A 21470-nucleotide genomic window follows, 5' to 3' on the forward strand; every position below is an offset into this window, starting at 1 on the left:
TGCCAGCCTTGGGACTATTTTGGCTGAAGCTTTATGACCATTGGTTCTCCCAACAGGGCAAATCAACCGCCTCCAACAGCATGAGTTGTGGCACTACACGCTACAGATGAAAAAAAAAAAAAAAAAAAAAAAAAAAAAAAAAAAATCATGAAAAAACAATCTTACAAAAAAAAACATCAGTGATTGAGAACTATTCTTTGCTCATTTTTTTTAATGAACCAACAAAGAGAGAAGAAAAGACAAATAATGTCTTGAAGATTTTTTTTTTTAAATAGAATAACCATTATTGTTAATGCGTTTTTTTTTTTTTTCTATGACTTCCTATCAATAAAAAGTTAGGGTTGAGGGCAGGAGGAGGGACGCTCTTCTAGGAGGCCGGCTTCTTCAGATCCCTGATCTGTTTGATTAGGTAGGTCTTCTCGTCGTTGAACTGCTCGTCGTCCGTGCGATCCTTCTGGAAGTTGCTCAGGAACTCGATTAGTTTGGTCTGGTTCTTGAGCAGGATGTCGATGATGGGCTGCGTTTTGTTGGGGTTCGCCACAAACACCTGAGGACAGGAGCAGCAGAGAACTGAGAGGCAGCAGCAGCAGCAGCATCGCACACTGTGCTCAGGCTCCTGCTGCAGAGAGCGTGGCGGCTGCACCAGGGCTCCATGAGCAAGGCACTCCAATCCAATCCAATCCAAACTGTTACGGAGGGGCACTCAAAGAAAACCACTTTTTTGTTTTGTTTCGTTTGATGTTTACATCACCATGCTGACCCAGAATCACTATTCTGTCCTTAAGTTAAATCAAATCAAAATTATAGTGATAATAATAATAATAATAATAATAAGTAACAATATTAAATTACAGTAAAATTACAACATATTTGTTGCATCAGAATATACAGAAAATAGTTTCATATAGTTTGTGTGAATTTAATTCAGTTAATTATTTAGTTAAATTTCATTTCTCATTTATAGTTATTACAGTTCTTGAAAAAAATTACAGTTATTGTAATGGATGTAAAATGGTGAGAACTTTTAATTAAAAAAAAATAAATAGATTTAAAATTTAAGACAAAATAAAAGAAAATAAAAGGATGTCACATTTTACAAGAATGAATATTCTGTATGATTCTGAATTTGATGCAACTAATCTATTGTCGTTTAATTTTTTAAATTAATTATCTTTATTAAACTGATTTAAATTCATCACAAAATATCAAGCCAGCATCAGCATGGCAATGTAAAAATCATCAAAAAACCAAACCCTGCTTTGTGAGTGAGAGAGTTTTCCTGGCTGAGTTTACCTTGAAGACGTGGAACGCCTCAAACTGGATGTTGGGACTCTTGTCCCTCAGGAGGTTCATCATCAGCTTGAGGTTCTCGGGCTTGCTGATGTAGCGCGTCATCACCGTGAAGTTATGTCGGTCCAGCAGCAGCTCCCCCAGAAGCTGGACGACAACAAACACACACACACACACACACACACACACACACACACACACACAATGAATGGAAAAGAGATGAGTCTTTTTTGCAAATCCTCTGTGTGTGCATATTAACTGTGGAGACGATGCAAACAACATACTGATGTGATGTTCAGTGACACTCCATCTGCTGGGAAGTTTGAAAATATGACAAAGCTACTGGAAGAAAAGTCCCATGTTCACTGAATCTGAAGTAGGAAAACTGAATTTATAACCAGCTCTCATCTAATACAGGGCTTTCCAAACTTTTGCTTGTTGTAGACCCCCAAGTTGATTGTAAATAAGCAGCATGCCCAATCTGGAGTGATGTTCCCCTTTAGGGACCCTGACAGCCACAGCTACATTGGTTTGTGTTGAATTAAGTATTCAATGCTCATTCACAAGCATTTGAACAAGAAATCTGACCATCCTGCATCACTGATCTAATCTTTATAACTTACAAGAAAAGTAGCTGTAATTCTTAAAAAGAAACATTCAAACATTGTTAGATTATGGTGAGACAATTTCTACTGAATGAAAGTGAAATTAAACTAGTGCTCATTTTGCTGAGGACCCACTGGAAGACACTCAAGGACCCCACTTTGAAAACCACTGATCTATTCTACCAATCTGATCCAATGTAATAATGATAATAATACTAATAATGATAACACCTTCAATCCCAGTCCATCACATTCAGTCTAAGTTTGCTGTACAGTTTGAATGTCTGCATGTCTCTTATCTGTCTATGACATGAGGGAGTGGCTGCCCTCGGCTACAAGTCCACGCTCTGCGGCACATAAAGCCAAACCTTTAGTGACTGCCTCTTGGTGACGTAGTTCTCAGAGTGCAGCAGCTTCTCATAATCTGCAAACACCTGCAATGACATGAAAGAAACATAGTTTATTATGCAAGTAAGACGCACTAATCCTGTAACACAGAGCCCGGCACACAACTTCAGCTAACAGTCTTTAAACATCAGCAGGAGGTGGAGTGTGAGGCTTCTGTCCTCCAGCTGAGCAGGTCTTTATAAAGGCTCTACAATGGAATCAAGTCTAGTTCCATTCAAAGTAAATTACATTATAATAACACAAGGAACACAAGGAAGTTTATTCGTCATTATACAACAGGTTGTATAACGAAATTAAAATGTGGTTCCCTCAAGACTGGCTGATGGTGCGGTGTGTTTTTTTTTCTTTAGGGGGAAGTTTGGTGGGTTTGTTAATGTCACCTTTTATTAAATAAATGTTTTGAAATGAGCAATCATTTCCAAACAGTCACCACAAGGTGTCACTATCACACTGGGCAGCAACATGGCACTGCTTCTGAAGCCTGACTGACAGGCGACTTTAGGGGCAAAAAAGTGCCGTGAGTCGGGAGTCGGGTCTTCCTCATCAGATTGCATCGTCCTCAGGGACTGGCAGTAATGTCGTGTTTGGTCATGCTACGCCTCTACATGGTGGAAAGAGTGTTTTGCTACAGGGAAGCCACGCTATTTTTTAAATAACGAAGCTACCATAAAGCTAGTGAGAACTGTAAGCTGCTACTGTTGCTACCCCCAAAGAGTGACTGCTTATAGTTTCAGCTGTTAACTACACAAAAATGGCAAAAAAGTAATTTAACTTCTTGAATCATGATGCAAATATGAATTTGGATAAACTCCCTAACACACTGCCATGCTTCCTAACAGATCATCTGAGGGTTTTTTTTTTTTTTTTTTTTTAACTGCATTCATGTTAAATTTGAAATCTGATGCTGCTTGATGCTTTGAAGCAGCATCCCCCGACAGATATCCACACTGGCATACATACATCTGTCAACAGACCACATCCAGGTGAAAGGGCTTTGCAAACTGAGGCCCCTGAGGGCCCTCTGAGTATGAAAGGCGCCCCTCTGCTTGGATGGAGCTGACAGCATAGAGCAGTGCCTTGTATCTAGAGAAGCTGTGATGCTGACAGGGACTATTTTTTTATGTTTTCCAGAGTTCTTGGAATTTTTTTGCCTGATGTATTAGTCAAGACCTTCTTTCTTCTTGTCTACAATGGCTTATTGAACGTTCACGAGGCCTGGGGAATGACTGGGACCTAGTGTGGTCAGTGAGATAAACCTTTTTTTTTTTAGATCGATGACTCCAGCATTGAGCAGTGACTGATACCTGAGCTGGGTACAGACGTGTGTGTGTCTGTGTGTGTGTGTGTGTTTCCTCTCTCGGGTCCTCCTACTCAAGCCTTCATTTAGAGCAGTGGGCAGTGGCGAACATTCAGCCAAAGCACTGTTGTGTGTTTCTGCTTCCAAATAGCACCGATTGGCTAAAAGTGGGTGTTGTGTGTGCGTATGTGTGACGTAAAACAATGTTTGTTTATGTGGTCAAGGATGCAGCGCAGCGATGGTGAAAAACCTCCACCTGGTAACCTGGTTTGGTAGTTCAAAACCAGATCTCTAAGTTGGGTAGAGTTAAAACAGAAGATGACAGTTAAAAAGTAGCTTCTGTCTCTAATGGATACGTCTTCATGGAGAATATTGTCCTGAGTTTCACCTGCTTGTGTCTGCAGATGCCACGAAAAGAGCAAAAACAACTTTCCCCAGTACTAATCAGTTCCTGGAAGAAGCCATTTTTCTTGTGGATGAGTCTTCTGACATTCAGAATAGCCTGTTTTTTGTTTGCTTTAACCAGCTGCTGGAAATACACTCATTCACATTTTATTATCTGCCACGTTTCAACTATGAGCGTGCGTGTGTGTGTGTGTGTGTGTCAGTGAGGTCACTCACAGCATCATAGTTCTGTTCTAGGTATTCAGCCACCAGCACTTTGTGTCTTGTCAGAAGATCCTGAGAAAGAGAAAGTAAATCAATGAGGCACATGAACAGATGAGAGGCATTTACATCCTTAGTGTGGCTCATTTGGACAGGTGTGAAAACAATTGCACTTGCAACAACCGGTCCAAGACTGTTTGTGATTGGTCCAGGTCCAAACGAACCCAAGTGTGCTTCGACTGCAGTGAGAGCACAGTCCAGCCCTGATTCAACCCAACGGCACAGACTGAACCAAACATACTGCTTATCATTATTACAGGTTATGATAAGAATGCACTGAGTTGCCTTCTCCAGCCATTTCAGCACATCTTTTGGAAGGCTGGATCAACACTTTGTTGACAGGTGGAATTTTAACAAGTGTTTGTGCAGAGCAACACTGTCCAAGTGTGTTTGGTAAGAGGCAAAGCAGGACGACTGCCAGTCTTCCCAAACGTAATGGCTTCATGTTGTCTGCACTCATTCTGTTTCCATGACTTCTGACCAATGCATGCAAGACTTCTGCACGGCAAACAGACTAATAGGGCAAACAGTAAGTGGAGCGTCAACCCAGAGACTGTCTTCTTGAGACCAAAGCAAACACATATCAGGAGAGTTATGGTTCATGTGTTCAGATATTGCTTTTCACTATGTAATTATTTTGTTCTAACTATTTTTATCAAGCTTTTAACATGTTTACCAGAACACAACTCATGGGTTGAGTTGAGTGCAACAAGCAGTAGAGAAAGCGTAAAGGTAACCTCAACACATAAGTAACTTTAGGACATTGTAGATTGGCAGCCCAGTTCCTTTATTTCAGGACAGGGGTGCTTCCAAAAAAACATATGCACTCAAAAACAAACGGCATAATGAAGGAAATGTTAGCATCACCCCAAAAAGCTTTTGACAAGGACGCATGTAAAATGTGTTAATCTTGTTTCTGAACAACTCATGAGCTTCTTTTGAAAACCACAGTTTGTTCTGGGGAGCTGCTGCCCTTCAACCTCAAAAGTGTAAGTCAGTCTCCTCATCGATACACTGAATACTCTGGTAGGTAATGGTATACGCACAGCAGCTGTGTCGATGTTTGTCAGTTGGATGTGTTCTATTTATTGTCTATGCAGAGCTGGGGATGCAGCGGCACACTGAACACTGCAGCATCAAATCAAAGTCGAGATACGGCAACAGCCTTGTGTAAGTCTTGCCTCAAATGTTTGTCAGAAAAATATTTTAGTGTTCTGTTTAGCTGGAAAATGATAAAAATTGCTGATTTTCTTATGATTTGAAAATGAAGAAGCAAGCCGCACATAAACCAGACTGGTTGGGGCTCCAGCTCATCGTCATGTTCGTTTGACAGATCTGGTGTGAGTGTACCATAAGACTGGCCAAAATGTTCTCATGTTAGAGAAAAAGCCAAGACCAAGTTTGCAGAGAGAAACAAGCAGAACAAAATCTTCATCAGGCTGAGCAGAGCGGGAAAGCCTGAGGTACCTTGAAGGTGGCGAAGGCGTCGGAGGCGATGTCGAAGGTGGACATCTCCACGTAGTTGAAGAAGCTGTGGAAATGCTCCGAGTGAAGAACCACCTTGGCCAGCGGCTCGTGGCGGATACACTCCCTCAGCATGATCCCACAGTTCAACGCTACCTGGGGTGTCTCGTACCTTCCAGGAGAGAAACAGTGAGTTATGTATTATCTACCCCTTTGCAAGCCGTTGGATGGTGTGTGTGTTTGTGTGTGTGTGTGTATTTTACCCCTTCAGCAGTATAAAGAGGACTTCTTGATGGGAACAGAAGTATTCGACGGTGGGGCTCCTTGTCCCAATCTGCCTCCTCAAGATGTTGTTAAAGATCTGACACACATCCTTCTTCCCCTGGAAACATACACATACACAAAAACACACAATAAGGTACACAAGCACAAGCACTGCTATCCATGGTATGTTCCTAGGCAAAGGGTACACTGCATCTTGCTGCTTTTGTCCTTGTGGTGCAATGTCTAGCAACGGATCCACAGTATGAGCCTTCCAAGTCTGTCAGCTTTGAATGAAAATACACAAGCCTCTTGCTTTTTTCTTTTTACACTTCATTTTATGACAAGGCCAGTGAGCTAGGTACTCAAGTTTTGTCCATATATGCATTGTGCATGTTTGGTTTGGGACTTATCTAAGCCAGCTTGTACTTCGGTATGAAGTCGAATTTGAAAAGACAATGCTGAAAATGGGCAGCCCAGATAAGGTCAATTTTCTGATGCTCTTTATCCGCTGTTGGTCTATGATTTCCATTTTATATATAAAAAAAAAGTCAACTGCAGTTTTAACACTCCAACCATTCGGCTGTCCATCTTGCACTCTTTGTTTCTCCTCACCTCAAAGTCTATGACCTGCAGGTTTTCTACCAGTGATATCAGCAGGCCACTGTTGTAGAGCTCCTGGGCCAACTGGGCCACCGTCTCAGTGTGAGGTTCCTTGTCGTTGCTCCCGTACAGGATCTCCTTCATCGACACCAAGCACTTTGACACCTCTTCAGACGCCTGGAGAGGAGAGAGGGCAGAAAAGAGGTGGAGAAAATGGGATGGGAGAAAACAATAACCTCGGCTTGAGTCCACAGTCTTCCTTATTGCCGACATTCCATCATGTGTCAGTCTTCCTTCATCTTGCCCCTCCTCAAGTCACTTTGTGACCTGAGGCTTGAGGTTTGTCTTGTTCAACAATTCAATACACACAGTGCAAACACTTGAGATACACGTGGACCAGAAAATGAAGCTTCCTGACGTAGACACTTGTAATTGTATGTAATCATACAATGTACAAATGCCATAGGTACATACAATGCAATCATACATCCCAATGGCATTGTTCTTCATCTGTTAACCTATAGACCTTTTCCACAGCGGCCACTTTCACAGGTGTTACTAACGACATTAGCTGAGGTTCCATTCCTTTTAAGTGCAGCAGAGTGTTTCTGGTGCAGCAGCCTGGCTCTGTTCCACCTGAATGGAACAGAAGCTTCATTAATGTCATTGGAAACACCTGTGTTTATGCTTGCTGTGAAAAGGGTCTGATCTAATTTTGTGAGAAAATAACCTATCCATCAGATATGGTTGGCTTTATTCCCATTGAATATTATCATTCGTCATTATATCTATTATTTTACTTGATGGACTATTATACAATGTGTTTTATAACAGACCAATACTAAATGTTATGAACTGTGCCAATTCATTCCATACAAGTGATTTTGAATGTTTCAGTGTTTCTTACTACAGTTTGCCCACATTTTACATTGTAACAAATTTTGCAAACTCAGATATTTGGTTGAAACATCCATCTTATAATGTTCTGATTCTGTTGCTCACAAAATTGTGGTTACTCATAAACACAGAGCTGATAATTGGCTGTGTAAAGCATATGTTTCCTTGAGAACTATTTTCTCTGGCAGAGGGAGTGTTTCACTTTTTAGGAAAACTAATGTGGACGACTTTATTACGGTGATGGAATACTGGTGTGAAGAAAGTTTGAAGTCTCTGAAAGTTCACTATCGTATTGGAGTGAAAGGAAACCAATGGCTGGATAAAGGAAGGAAAAATGCTATGGCAGTTTTATAACACGACTGCTTGCTTTGGGAAAAGATTAGCAGTCACATGAAGTTTATATGCGGTAGATATTGAGCTAAAGATGCAAAGCTACTGATATGGTTCTTGAAGCGTCACTTTTGTAAAATTGACAAATCTTAAATTTCAGCCAGAACAAATGTAAGTCAGTCACTCTATAGCTGTGATATGAAACTTCACTGCAGTGTAGTAAACCCCTTTTCCTGATTGGCTGTAGCAGTTGTTGAGCAGAGTACATGATCTCTCTGTCTAGTATGATCTGAATCTTTGATAACCCTCTTCATGTGATAATGACACACAATGAGAGAATTGTTTTGAGTTCTTGGGTATGAATTTGTATGGACTGCTGAGATCTACTGAAGTATGTATCAGCGTGGCTGAATCGCCCTATGATGGCAAGATAACACATACTCTTGCATGATGTTTTATGTTGATGATGTCGCCAGTGAGCCAGAATTGCATTGTGTTGTAATGTGACATCCAATACTGACACCAGCCTTATCAGTGTCATCATATTTGAGCCACAGGATTCTTACATAAAAGTCAATCTGCAGCATGAGAAATGCATTAAAGATTAATTGAGATTAAGAGGAGGATGAGGGACAACTCAACAGATGGAGACAAGAAAGAGAAACCTGCCACTGGCTTTAGCATGGAGTGGGCAAGCAACTGCCTGTGTGTGTGTGTGTGTGTGTGTGTGTGTGTGTGTGTGTGTGTGTGTGTGTGTGTGTGTGTGTGTGTGTGTGTGTGTGTGTGTGAGTGTGTGTGTGAGAGAGAGAGAGAGAGAGAGAGAGAGAGAGAGAGAGAGAGAGAGAGAGAGAGAGAGAGAGAGAGAGAGAGAGAGAGAGAGAGAGAGAGAAGATAAAGTGTCTTGACAGTGAAGTGTCAGTAGATGACAAGGCCAGGCTGTTCTGTGCTCCACTTTCACAGAGGGCTGTCACCCTGGGGCCCCTGGACACCCTAGCATGTAGGGACACACACATACACACACATACACACACATCCACATCTGTCCACCCCTACCTTGTCAGTCTTCTTGTCCTGTTTGACCAGGATGGCCAGGTTTTCCTTCAGGGTCCTGACGATGTCTGCTGGACTCTTATGGGATTTACCAAACAGCGGCATGGTGGATGGACACACACACTTGCCTTAGGACCTGGCCAACACACCAACAACACACACACACAAAAAATGAAAGAGCAGTCAGTGACTTGTTGGACAGTGCCATCACTAGACATTTGTGGCCCTAGGCAAAAAGTCACTTGGGGGCCTTTGTGTTTAATCGTAACTGTCCAAAAGAATTTTCTTTTTTTATGTTTTGAATTTTGTTTTTCAACTTATGTCCCTGAATTAATTGGCAAAATATTTTTCTTTCTAATTTTTTTATGTTCCCGTAATTTTTTTGCCAATATGCTCATGACCTTTTCCCCATGTGTTTCACAGAAATCGAGTGAATTTGTTCAGCTTATAAAAACGTGTGTTTTGCTGCTTTCTACCTGAACCTAGATCCCCCAGCTGAAGGCTAGTTTTGTGTTGAGCACACCAGCCTGATGACTCTGAGCACCTCTAAGCTCACTGGGTTCAAGTCTAGCTCCAGGTTCTTTCCCATACTGCTCAACTCTTCACCAGGGAATATCTCGTAAACTAGCACTATTCTTGGAAAAGTAATCTGTGTTGAGCCTTCACTCATGTTGTAGATGGAAAAATGTGATGTGGTCAGTCAGTCAGAGCCTGAGGGAGGTGAACTGGACCACTGAGAACTACTATTTACATGTCTGAATACTGGCTTGCAGGCTCTTGCACACTGACAAGAATAAAAGTTGGGTGGAGTTCTACAGTTGTCTTTTTCTACACAAACCTGGTCAAATCTAAAGATAGTGAATATTAGTGCAAAAATCAGTTATCAATCCAAAATACATCATTATGCAACCAAAAATAGCACTATCAAAACCCTATATCAGTCAATCCTACTTTACTTACTGAACTAAGCCAAATGGACAATAATTGACCAATCATGAGGAATTCCTGGAATGGGTGGGATTCTAAACCTCTTTGGTCTAAACACTGCTCTTTCCTCAACCGCTTGGTATGACAACACAACAAAGGGCTGCTCAACCAGAAGTAAGAACATGTTTTTCTACGTGTGTGTGTGTGTGTGTGTGTGTGTGTGTGCTTGTGTGATGTAATTCAAGATTCCTCTAGCACCTCAGACACACATTCCAAAGTCATCTCGAGTCTGACCACCAACACACAGCACAGAGCTTGGACTTGGGAACGCCTGAGAACTTGACCATCAGCTGCAGCCCCTCTGACACCAGAGCCTTCACGGAACTGAGATCAAAACACGAGGACGGTATGAGACCACCAGCGACGACGGGGTGTCGGCGGCCTCAAAAGATAATCAGACCACTTGCACAAACACAATTCATGTTATTTAGACATTAGACAATTAGAGAGATATCTGATAATCCCAAACCAAGGTCTGGGTTCAACGGTTTTGCTTTGTCCTTCTGCAGTGCTGGAGAGTTAAATAAGTGTCACATTAAGCACTAAGTATTTGGATGATACCAATAAACTGTGTTTGGACAAATGAATGGGCTAAAACCTGCCACAAAATTCTCAAAAATTTCTAATCCTATTAATACATGTGTATTGATCACTCTCCTTTGGACTGATCCTAAGCATCTTTCTTCTTCTTCTTCTTCTTATTATTTAAATAAAGGTGGGGTTATAACTGTTAGAATTTTTATTCTGTGTTGTGTTGAGGAGTGATGCATAGACAAAAACTTTATCTATGATTGCCATGATTTTTTAATATTTTTATTTATTTAGTTTTTTAGTATAAGTATATATTAGTACATTTATTTTATGTTATGCAATTTGTTAATTTAGATTTAGATGTTTTGTTTTTGTGTATATGCATTCTTTGTCAATTAATAAATAAAGAGATAAATAAAATAATATAGTATTTGCCCTCTCAGAACACCTTCTGGTAGGGCTGAGCGCTATCATATTGTTATCTAGACATGAGCATTCATATCTCAAAAGGCAACAATATGGCAGATATCAAATTTAGGGTTTTGGTTAGTCTAAGACACTGATTAGTCTGTTCTGATCAATAAAATATTTTGTGAAGTTACTGAATTTTCTACATCCACTTGGTATCATTATGCTTTTTTTTGAAGAATGCTCAATTTTTACTCAATATTTAATAAAATGTTGTTGAAACACTGTGTTGAAGCAGAGGCTGCAGCAGAATGTTTGATTTGATTTTTTATTATTTTAATGCAGCCTAAGACAGTGACTGGTCTGTTCTGATCAATAAAATCCTTTGTTTTTGTGCTGTTTTTTGAAGAATGCTTCATTTTCACTGTTGCTACATATAAAATTTGTGGGAAAGTGTGAAACCACTCACATATCTTATATTGGATCGCTATCGAAATGTTTGGCAGAAATATCGAGGTATGACATTTTGTCCGTATCAGACCCCTCTGCTACTCCAGAGCAGATTAAAGCAAATGCTGAAAGGTTTCACTAGAGCTTGACCCAGGTCACTTTCCTCCATCACAATGTGCAGGTTTGATGAGTGTACGGCAAACAGTGCACGGTGTGTATTGATTTTGCAGGGTGTTCGACACCGGTCCACAGGGTCCATAGCACACACCCATAATCCTTTTACCTGAAAGCACCCTGATCAAATCAGCAGTCTGACTCATGCAACACTCAAAATCTGACTCACACCTGAGCAAATACATTAGATTCTAACTTTAATAAGGCACTGAAAGATGATGCACTGACAAGTTAGCTCAAATGTGTATGTTTTGGGGCACTGAGGTCAACGATAGAGATCTAGGTCACTTTTTTGATTTTATATGAAGTAGTCTATCAGTTTTGCTTGATTTCACAGTATCTGAGTAGCATTAACCTTTTATTTTGCCCCGCAGTGGTGATAATGTCATGGAGTGTTTGGGGATCAACAGTGAAGAAGGCAGATGTAGGCTAATGTTCTGCTGCAACCCAGCCATGTCCCTGCACATGAACACGCAAACAAGTGATATTAGAAATGCCATTTGGTGGGCACTTTCATCCACAGCACCAAACCAGCGAGTGTTCCTGCACAGTTTCAGCATGGCTGAGCCCAGCGGGAATCAAACCCCCAACCGCGGCGGGGCTCGAGTCATGCCTCGTACCACTGAGTCATGCAGGATGTGCAGCGGTGGCTCTCAGCTGGCATGGCCCCCGGCTCCACATCCACCCAGAGCCGCTCAGTCACGGTCCACACACAGGCTCATTTAACACCCATTCACCTTTGCAAAAGTCATCCACCATGCTTCACTGTTAACTCCCTGCAGGCAGATTTGAATTTACTTATTACTTTATTTCTTTCAACAAAAAAAAAATTAAAAATTGCCACTTTGTCCATTGAGGATGGAATTTTTTTGGAAATGAAAATGAAAATTTAAAAAATGTTCTTGTATTTTTCCCCCCATTTCTCCCCCATAAAAACAACAAGAGGGTTTGTTCAGGTTTCAAAGGGTAAAACTGTTTAGGTGTCATAGTTTTATACTGAATCTGAATATTTTTTCCCTATATGCCTATGTTCCACTCAGAGGTGACATGCGGTTCACTTTTGGACCACAACCCACCAGTTGAGAACCACTGATTTAAAGCACATACACAACTCACACAATGCATTTTGACCAAGTATAATCTACAAGCAGTGACTTTTTTTAAAAACCCAAGTAAGAATTTACAAGAAAAAAAAAAAAAAGAATTTTCAGATTCTGCCTGGCATTGCTGTTAATTAGTTGGTGTGTGAGCAAATGTAAGAGAAAATGTACAGGCGTGTGTGTGTGTGTGTGTGTGTGTGTGTGTGTGTAACAAGCTTTTCGAGAATCCAAAAAGGAGCAGTGGTCCTCAGAATGCAGGCCAGGTCGGGACCAGGCGGAGAACTTGTGACTGCTAATCCTTCGCCTGGAACATGAGGGCATTACCCCCACTTGTTCTCCCACTCACAGCCTCCCTCCCTTCATTCCTCCCTCTCTCTCCAGCCAGCCTGCACCTATTCTCCCCCTCCATCTCTCTACACTCCTTCCACCCCATCCTCTGTCCCATCAATGCCTTGACTCCTGTTTGGGTTTAAACCAGCTGTCCACGAGGGGCAGCAAGCAAGGGATCGCCTGAGATTGATTTATCAGGACAAGATAACAGATACTTAGGGCTGATATTCATTTGCAGAAAATTTGGAAATTGCAGTGTCAAAATGTACAGAATTAGAGACACCAACACAAACCTTCACAAATGTGACCAATGTTTAACTCAAAATGTACTCTATCATTTCTGTGTCCAAACTAAGAAAATAAGTGAGTTTGAGAGCAAGAGGACTGACCATGCAAAGACACAGCTACACTGATGTGACAGTGAGGAGATAATGACTACACTTTCATTTGTAGACTTTCCTCCACAGTTCTGAGTAACAAGTATTAACAAGAAAGCGGCTGATGTCGTGAGAGCAACAATGAGAGAATGAAGCAAAGATTTGATGAAATTACTGTGCATGACAAACATTTCCCTGAAGAAGGAGAAAGCTTTAAAAGTAGTTTCTCTAGAATGTGATCTAGTTCACAAATCAGGGTACAGTCTTAATTTTTTCTTTTATCAAAGAACATTCGTTTTTCAAATTATACAAGGGTGGTGCAACAAGGGGCCAACACCAGCAGAAACATGAAAACAGCCGTAATTGGAATCACAAGGTTTTCACCTGACAAAAGAGCCTCAGCTCAGCTTCAGTTTCCTTGACACTGACTGGCAGAGCTCACCCCTATAGCTGAGGCGGCAGGGTTTCAAACGGGGTTCTGACCAAGACAGTTCCAGTGTCATGCTCTAAACACTCTACATGTTGTTCATGGTGGTGTTACTCTGACAAATACTATGAGATTTGGCTCAAAATGCACACTGCTAATTCACATCGATCAACATACAATAACAAATCACTTGGTAACTCCAAGGAAACACCAGTGAAACTCTAAAAAAAGGGTTTTAAAAGTTTTGCATCTCCTGGACTCTCAAATTGACTTCCAATAAGCTGAGGAGCCCTGTTTGAAGCCTGAGCACAAATCCATAATATCTCTTGATATAAGGGGTCCCCTTACATATTTCCATTTTGAAAACCACTGCTCTAAAATACTGTGTGCAAGCTGCTAACTGCATTAAACATTTCACTCACATCATCAGAATCAGCTGGAGATATTAGCGTTATTAAATGTCCACCTTAAGCCAAGAAAAGCCTTTAAAGCCTTTAAGAAATGATCAAGTCCTTATTTCCATTAGAGCCTAATGACTGACGCTAAGTAGCTCTTTTTGTGCCTACACATTAACACAGCTTGTATCCAGGTTGTGTCTAAACATGATTCAGCAGGATTACTCTTACACCTGACCTTGTAATCTGTCTCTAGTATACACACTGGAACCAGATTTCCATTTCCTTTGCAAAAATGCAGATTGCCTCACACTTCACCTCCTCTGGTAACATTTAAATCCAGTGAAAGATCTTGTCTTGACATCTCATTCATTCAATCGAATTACAATCTGTTCACCCAATCCCAGGTGTGAAGGGGGTCTTTGAGTTTATGCATATGACCCTTGCATGATTTAGTGGATGACTAGGGCGAATCAGCCTGGACAGAAATGTGTGGAACTGTAAAACAGACAACACAACAAGGCTTCTTCTGTCTCACCTTATCATCAGAATTCGTCAGGGCTACACCAGTTTAATAGTAACTTTAATTAGCCAGTCGGCGTGTGTGAAGTTGGCAGGATTAAAAGACACACCCTGTACTCAGGTCACAAAGCAGGGCCTTGTGGAAAAATGTATGGCAACTTATAAAACCTGTCAGAAACGTCAGCTGTTATTAAATTATATTTTAAATCATCTTTGGGTCCTGACAAAAACTAAAGCCTTAATTTTCACTGGTAGCTACCTAAGTCTGACTAAATGTTATGTAATGGAGTTAATCTTGTTCCTGCTGGGTTGGAGCACACACAGCTAGCAGCTCCTCCCCAGTGTAATCTAAAAGGAAAAGGTTCCACGTTGCCCCAAAAATTGGTGTCTTGGCTGTAATCATCTGAGATCTACAAACCCTGGAATACAGTTATTAAACAGCAACAAGGACGCAACAAAAAGGCAGGATTATGGTCAAACAGCTAATCTCTAAAGAACCATCTGCATTGTTGACATTCAATTTTAGCTGCAACTCTTTGCCATATTTACTTGAAAGCAAGCCAAACAAGTTGTCAATCATGCGAGTTTAAGTTTCTCCCATAGGAATCTAGAGGTAAATTTGCCTCAGTTCATTCCTCAGATAGCCAGATTGTCTTGTGTGCAATATACTCCAACATTAGTTGATGCATATTGAAGATAGTAATTATAATATGCATTATTATTACCGGTAGAGCTAGCACTTACTTGATTTTGGCAACCAGAATGATTTTACAATTATTAAAGGTATCAAAATGTGTCAATGAGTACTGAAAATGTCATATGCAAATTTTACAAGAATAATGTATTTTGTCCTGCAGTGAAAGGTATTTTCAATCAATCAAGGGCACATGCTAAATACTTTGTTAAGTTGACGTATTCCATATCTGAAATTCCTCCTGGATTCACCCTGTAAATATTATAAAAAATACTTTAGGTGGAACCCAACAAAAGTGTAGGTGTTAGTTTTCTATTCACAATAAATTCCCCTGACCAGCTGACTGTAGATTTTATGAAGAACTGAATACAACTGCTGTTGATATTTTCAGCTGTAAGCGGATTTCTAGTGGATTATCTATAAGTGTGACCTTTGCTGCAACATATGGGCTTAATGTAAAAAGCAGTTATGTAAACAGAGCCCTGCAGTCCTGTCTTTACTAGACCTGAGCTGAGTAATCGTTCGATACATTCTGAATAATTAAAAAAGACCTACACAGCGTGCATTAGGAGGGCTTTAATGACTTGGGACTGCAAGTGTTTACTCTGTCAGGAAGGAAGGTTTTACTCAACATAGACATTATCTATACTTCTTACCATCTATCACTGTGAATACCAGCACATTTTTCACACTTCCTGCTTTTATGTGGTATTTTCAAATATTGTTTTTCTTTATAGTGAGATCTTGATTTTAAATTCTGGGAGAAATGGGAGGAGGAGGCTGCGTGAGTGAGTGGAATGATAAATCTGACTGTTGATGGAGGTTTAAGGGAAAATCAGAGTTCAGGGTTGTTAAGGCCTCACTAAGCCCCATATTCCCATATCCAGGCATCATGCAACAGCAAAACACACTTTAACTACAAATCAGCACAGCAGCATGAGGCTGTGTTTTGGCAGTCTAATCAATGTTGAGTCAGTGTATCAAGAGTGACTGCAGCCATAAGGCCGGTGTAGCAAGATAGTGAATTGAGATTGTGATCCGTGATGCTGGTCATCCCGGCGCCAGCGATGCAAGATAGTGATCTGTGACGGTCGTGATCCGTCACCCATCGATGTCATCCAGCCAGGACCAGCGGCCTCTGGAGCCGGGACATGTCCTGCTCTGTGCTAAAAGCAGCTTTCACGCTGCCTGGTAAAGTGGGGTCCCTGAGGGTCTTCCGGGGGCCTCGGCAGAATGTGGAGTAGTTTGCATGCTTGTCAGAGGCATTCACAAGCATTTAAACACGAGAAATCACATCCAGCATCACTGATCTGACGTTTAAGTCCATCATTTTAATCATTACAACTAAAATCTTCTTGTCATTTAAAAAAAAAAAAAACCTAGTAATTTTCAAGTTATTTTTGTGGATTTTCTGTTTGGTTGTTTCGTGAATTTTCTTTTAGGTAATTTTTTGCTGATTTGCTAATTGCCTTTCCCTATGTTTTTGAAAAATATCAAGAGAATTTGCTCAGGTTTCAAAGGGTTAATTCACTACATATCACTACGACACAAAAATATGTGAATGTTATTAATTGTTTTCAAATTATTATCTTACCACTTTGAATTTATGTGACAAGTATGACAACTAGGCAATTCCATTACCACAAACCAAAATATATTTTCATATCAGAGTCCCGAGGGTAAAATCTCTTCAAGTGGAGGGCTGCGGTTTAATGAGAGTCAACTTGGGGGTTCAGAGCATCAAAAAGTTTGGAAATCTTTGCACTGGTACAGCTACTTGATGAGTTTGACTTACATGCAACATGCATAAACAAAATGATCTCGTAGAGTAAGCATCTATGCTTAATTTTTATTTGGTTATTCATGCATGCACTCACTTTAGAAATAGGAATAAAACATTGTTTCCAATAAAGTATTGCAGTGCAATTGAGATGTGCTGGCCTACAAATGCAATTTTATAGATGCAACAAAACCTGTTTGTTCGGTGCAAACACCGGAAAAAATATGCCATCATCATTTTGATAGATTTTTCATTTTTCAGTTCAAAATTAATTCATCCAAAAATGATAATTCCTACAAAAATCATGAATAAAATCACAATCCCAACACCTATAAAATTAATCACAATGTTATTTTTTTTTTTACCATATTGTTCATCCCTAATCTGAAGCATGAAGGAATGCTTTGCAAAGGAATCCCACGTGTAGAGCCGTAAAGGCATTCAACAGTGTTATGAATGGACTTCTCTCTGACAGGAGGACAAGCGGCTGCCTTGCATTTCACTGGTCCTGCCACATCTCTGATTTCACAGTTTCTCTTGTTGACTGTGTGGAATGCAGAGGCGACCATGTCAAATGTGCCGTACAACTGGAAACTGAGTCTTCACACAGGGCCACCACCCCAAGTGAAGAAGACATTTAACCTCACACGGGGTCCACAGTTAACCCCTCGGAGTGGTGTGCTGCATGTTCCAGTGCAAAGCTGCCCTTGTTGAGTCATGAATAAATGATGACAGAGGAGAGAGCGGAGGACACACACACAGATCCTGCCCTTGTCAAACATGCTTAGCGTTCATGGTGTTGGTTGGTGGAGATGTCAGCCAACAGACACTCTCCACGGTGTTTGGAGATCAAACTAACAGAACCTCTCCAGTGGTGAAGTGGTACTTTCACCGCCAGCACTAAAACACACTAAATCAGCAGACTCAATGTATAGCTATTACCTCTGTGGCTTTCATCAGTCACTTTCATTATCACACTGGAGAGAGCTCTCTTCCAAAACCTTCTGCTGGCTTTGGTGCCCACCTGAAAGTTCCCTGAGCAGGGATTTGAAAATCCTGAGTCACAGTCCAGTCACCTTCAAAGGAGCCAGCATCTACGGCATCTACTGCCAACTCTGTGCAGGCAAACAAAGCCCACAAAACACAGCAGCTGGACTTTAAAACTACGCCTGAAGAGGTCAGGTGGTTTAACACTTTGCAGCAAATGGGGAACTTGCAAGATGATACAGCTGAAAAGTTGGTCAGCCACATGTTTACATTTCCTCAGTGAGTTTTCAGTGGAAGGGATGGCTGACTGACAGTGCTCTTAGTCACAAAGAGGAAGCAGAGCTATTATAGTACTCTGCTCTCAAACAAACACTGACACCAGCCTAACCCAGGACCCACTCCACTGTAGTCTACACACTCGCTTCACCAAGGCAGACATGGAGCTCAACGCCTGGGCCTGGACTAAAAGTCATCATACAACACCTTTGTGATTTCAAGCCAAATATATAGCCAAAAATACATCACATACCACACTGAATGTACTGTCTCAGCCAAGAAACCATGACTACATCATACAGTGTTTATATCAGAGTTGAAATGGCTACTCATTAATGTATAATTTAATCTAAAGGTGTAATAATAAACTTTTGGTGTAGTTGGGGACTGGACAGGCACAGAGTGTAAGGGTTAACCTGTTCATTTTATTACCTATGCCGATGGAGTTTGTCAGGGGTTATGTTTCCATCCCACTCCCTCTGTTTATTTGTTAAGAGGAGGTCTCAAAAAGTTATGAATGGATTTGCACAAAACTTTGTGGAAAGGTTAGTCATTAGCAAAGACAGAGCTGATTCACTTTTCATGCTGACTGGTCAAAATGGGGGGATAGTGGCGGACATCCCCCATCACAAAAAGGCATATAATTTCCAAACTGATTCGCATCATACGGCAAAATTTTGTGGAAAGCTTGGTCATAGGGCAAAAAAGACCTGTTTAATTTTTCATGATGATTGGTCAAAAGGGAGTGTGGTGGTGGGTGTGGCCTATCACAAAAACATGCAGAAATACTCTGTAAATCAACAATACACGTTTAATGTTTGAATTTACTAAAAAAAAAAACATTTCCTTCAATTAAAAGCATGAACTGTCTAAAGTTTCATTTGGTGGACTATGTGATGCAGAAATGGCAGAGCCTGATAATTGCAGAGCGTTGGTGGAGGTATGCACTCCACTAAGTGCCATCTTTCTAGTTCCTCCTGAAATACTTGGTCATAAAAGGCATGATGCTGCAGAGTACATTCAGTTCCTTGCACAGCAGGCTCACACACACAGCCACGCTACACTATACAAACATCAGGACTCCACCACTGGACGAACATCAACAGTCATTTCTGTTATTACAGAGACCTTAGCTCGTCTGAAATCACAAAGAGCATAAGCTGCACTGTGATGATGATGATGACTACTGGGACGAGGTGCAGGAAGCTCGGGGGTGGCTGCAGCTGCGTCCGGGACAGTGTCCTCCATAAACCTGGGTGTCCAGCTGTCCATAAGAACAAACATGGACTGCATTGTGACTACAGTAAGACAGACAGGCCTCACCTACCAGGATGTGATGTGACAGCCTGTATGCCCTGCTGTCTGACAGCTCCTCTGCTGCGTCAAGCTAGCTGCCAACAGCCAATACTGCACCGGAAGTACCCTGCCTTTCCTTTCACAATAAAGGACCAACAGTTTTCAACTAATCTGGAGTTTTGAAGACCTGTTTCCACCTAAACTGCCAACACATCTGTTTTTAGTATCTCAAATATTTGCCACATTCAAAATTCAAAATTCAACTAAAAATTGCAAGGATTAGTTGTTTCCTTCAGAATTTCTTTTGTCTGCAAGTTGGAAGAGTTTGTGAAGCAACATTTTGTCCACAAGATACCAAGACTCTCTATTAACAGCCTGAATGATAATAGAAACAATGACAAAATTCATTCATGTATCAATCATGTTATATATTAACTATAATCACTTTCTTAAACCATGTCCATACACATGGGAATATGAGGCAACTGCAATACAAGTATCACAATCAGAAATAGTTAATGATCCCCAGAGGAAAATTGGGTCTGTTGTCCCATTCTCAAGAGAAGGATCAAATTTTGAGAAACAGAAAAAGTACTATAAAAATGTGCCTTAGAAATCTGTAACGGAAGAAAGTGTATGTGCATTATGTAGAAATATGCACATTAATCCTACAAAATATTACAACAATAAACACAGAAATAATTATCTTTGCTGCTTTTGTTGCATCTGTTGTGCTTTTCCCCCTCACAGTTCTCCCTGCCTGTCTTAGTTTTATTTATATTGTATTATTTATATGATTGTTTCTATTTCATGTTATTTGTTGGTGTTATTCTTGAGTCATGTTATTCCACTTCACCTTGTCTATTCCTGAAAAAAAAAAAAAAATTATATTCAAAAATGTACATATATCAAGACGGATAGATATAAACAGATAGATGAGACCGAGATAGACAGGTGCAGATATATATGTAGACAGATGGATATACACACACATCATATCAGAGGGCTGAGTGTATCAATAGACTTGCCATAACCCACTGTAACAGCCCGTTTATTCACTGTATTAGATATGAAGGGGAACTTCAGCTCTTACATTTTCCTCCTGTCACCGAGCTAACGACCGCAGCCGCTCGGACCGGAAGTCACTTTGTTTTTATTCTGGCCAGCCTGACGTCGCTCACACAAAGTAACCCAGCAGTGAAAGCGCTGCTTAATTTGAAGAAAGAAAAAAAATAGACACCCGGTGTGTTTGTGCCGCTGCGGAGATACAGAGCCGGTGGACGGCGCGGTTGTAACGAGGCCGTGAGGCGCCAGCCGGCAGTTTGAAGCCGATAAGGCCGCACATAAACAGGCGCAGACGGTGTGGCTGTGGCAGACTACACCCCTCTCGCCTCCGGCTCCGCTCCGCTCCGCTCCGACACATTCCCAGCGCTCAGCCGACTCGCCTCGACCGTGTGAGAGCCCGCCGCCGAAAAGGGCACACGAGAGACGGCTTTTGTGGACATTTCAGCCGTTTGTGCGCGTCAGCCCGGCTGAAGTTAGAAAAGCCTGTCAAGGGCAACAACACCTCCCCGTTACCGTGAAGCTACTGGCGCCGCTCTTCGACAGTGTAGCCTGAAACCATACTTACAGCGGGAAGAGATTTTCTAGACTCTCTTTCTGTCGCTTGGCCGCTTCTGTCCCGAGTCACAAGGTAGCCGAGCCTCCCAGCTGAGTGTCGCTGCTCACGCCAGAGCTGTCCGGCGACACGGGAGTCAGTGGAAAATGTCTACGGTCCAATTTAAAATGTGGGGAATCTGTTAAGAAGGCAGCGCAGAATTCCATCTGGTCCTTTTCCAGCCACCGTCAAGCTCGCGGAACAAGCT

The 21470-nt window shown here is 41.3% G+C and overlaps 1 protein-coding gene across 2 annotated transcripts; it reads right to left on the reverse strand.

Moving 5' to 3' along the window:
- Window positions 1-234: 234 nt before the first annotated feature.
- cab39l (calcium binding protein 39-like) lies at window positions 235-21470 on the reverse strand. Of its 2 annotated transcripts, XM_030072810.1 has the most exons (9): window positions 21236-21470; window positions 8875-9007; window positions 6607-6771; window positions 5994-6112; window positions 5734-5902; window positions 4222-4281; window positions 2264-2329; window positions 1294-1437; window positions 235-547 (listed from the first exon to the last, which is right to left on the reverse strand). In XM_030072810.1, the coding sequence occupies exons 2-9, from the start codon at window positions 8974-8976 to the stop codon at window positions 368-370; spliced, it is 1005 nt and encodes a 334-aa protein (XP_029928670.1). In that variant the 5' UTR covers window positions 8977-9007; window positions 21236-21470; the 3' UTR covers window positions 235-367. The 2 variants fall into 2 exon arrangements, with proteins under 2 accessions (XP_029928670.1, XP_029928674.1); XM_030072814.1 differs by lacking the exons at window positions 8875-9007; window positions 21236-21470 and adding an exon at window positions 7069-7224.

The sequence above is a fragment of the Myripristis murdjan genome, chromosome 2 (genome assembly GCF_902150065.1).
Source record: "Myripristis murdjan chromosome 2, fMyrMur1.1, whole genome shotgun sequence".
NCBI lineage: Eukaryota > Metazoa > Chordata > Actinopteri > Holocentriformes > Holocentridae > Myripristis > Myripristis murdjan.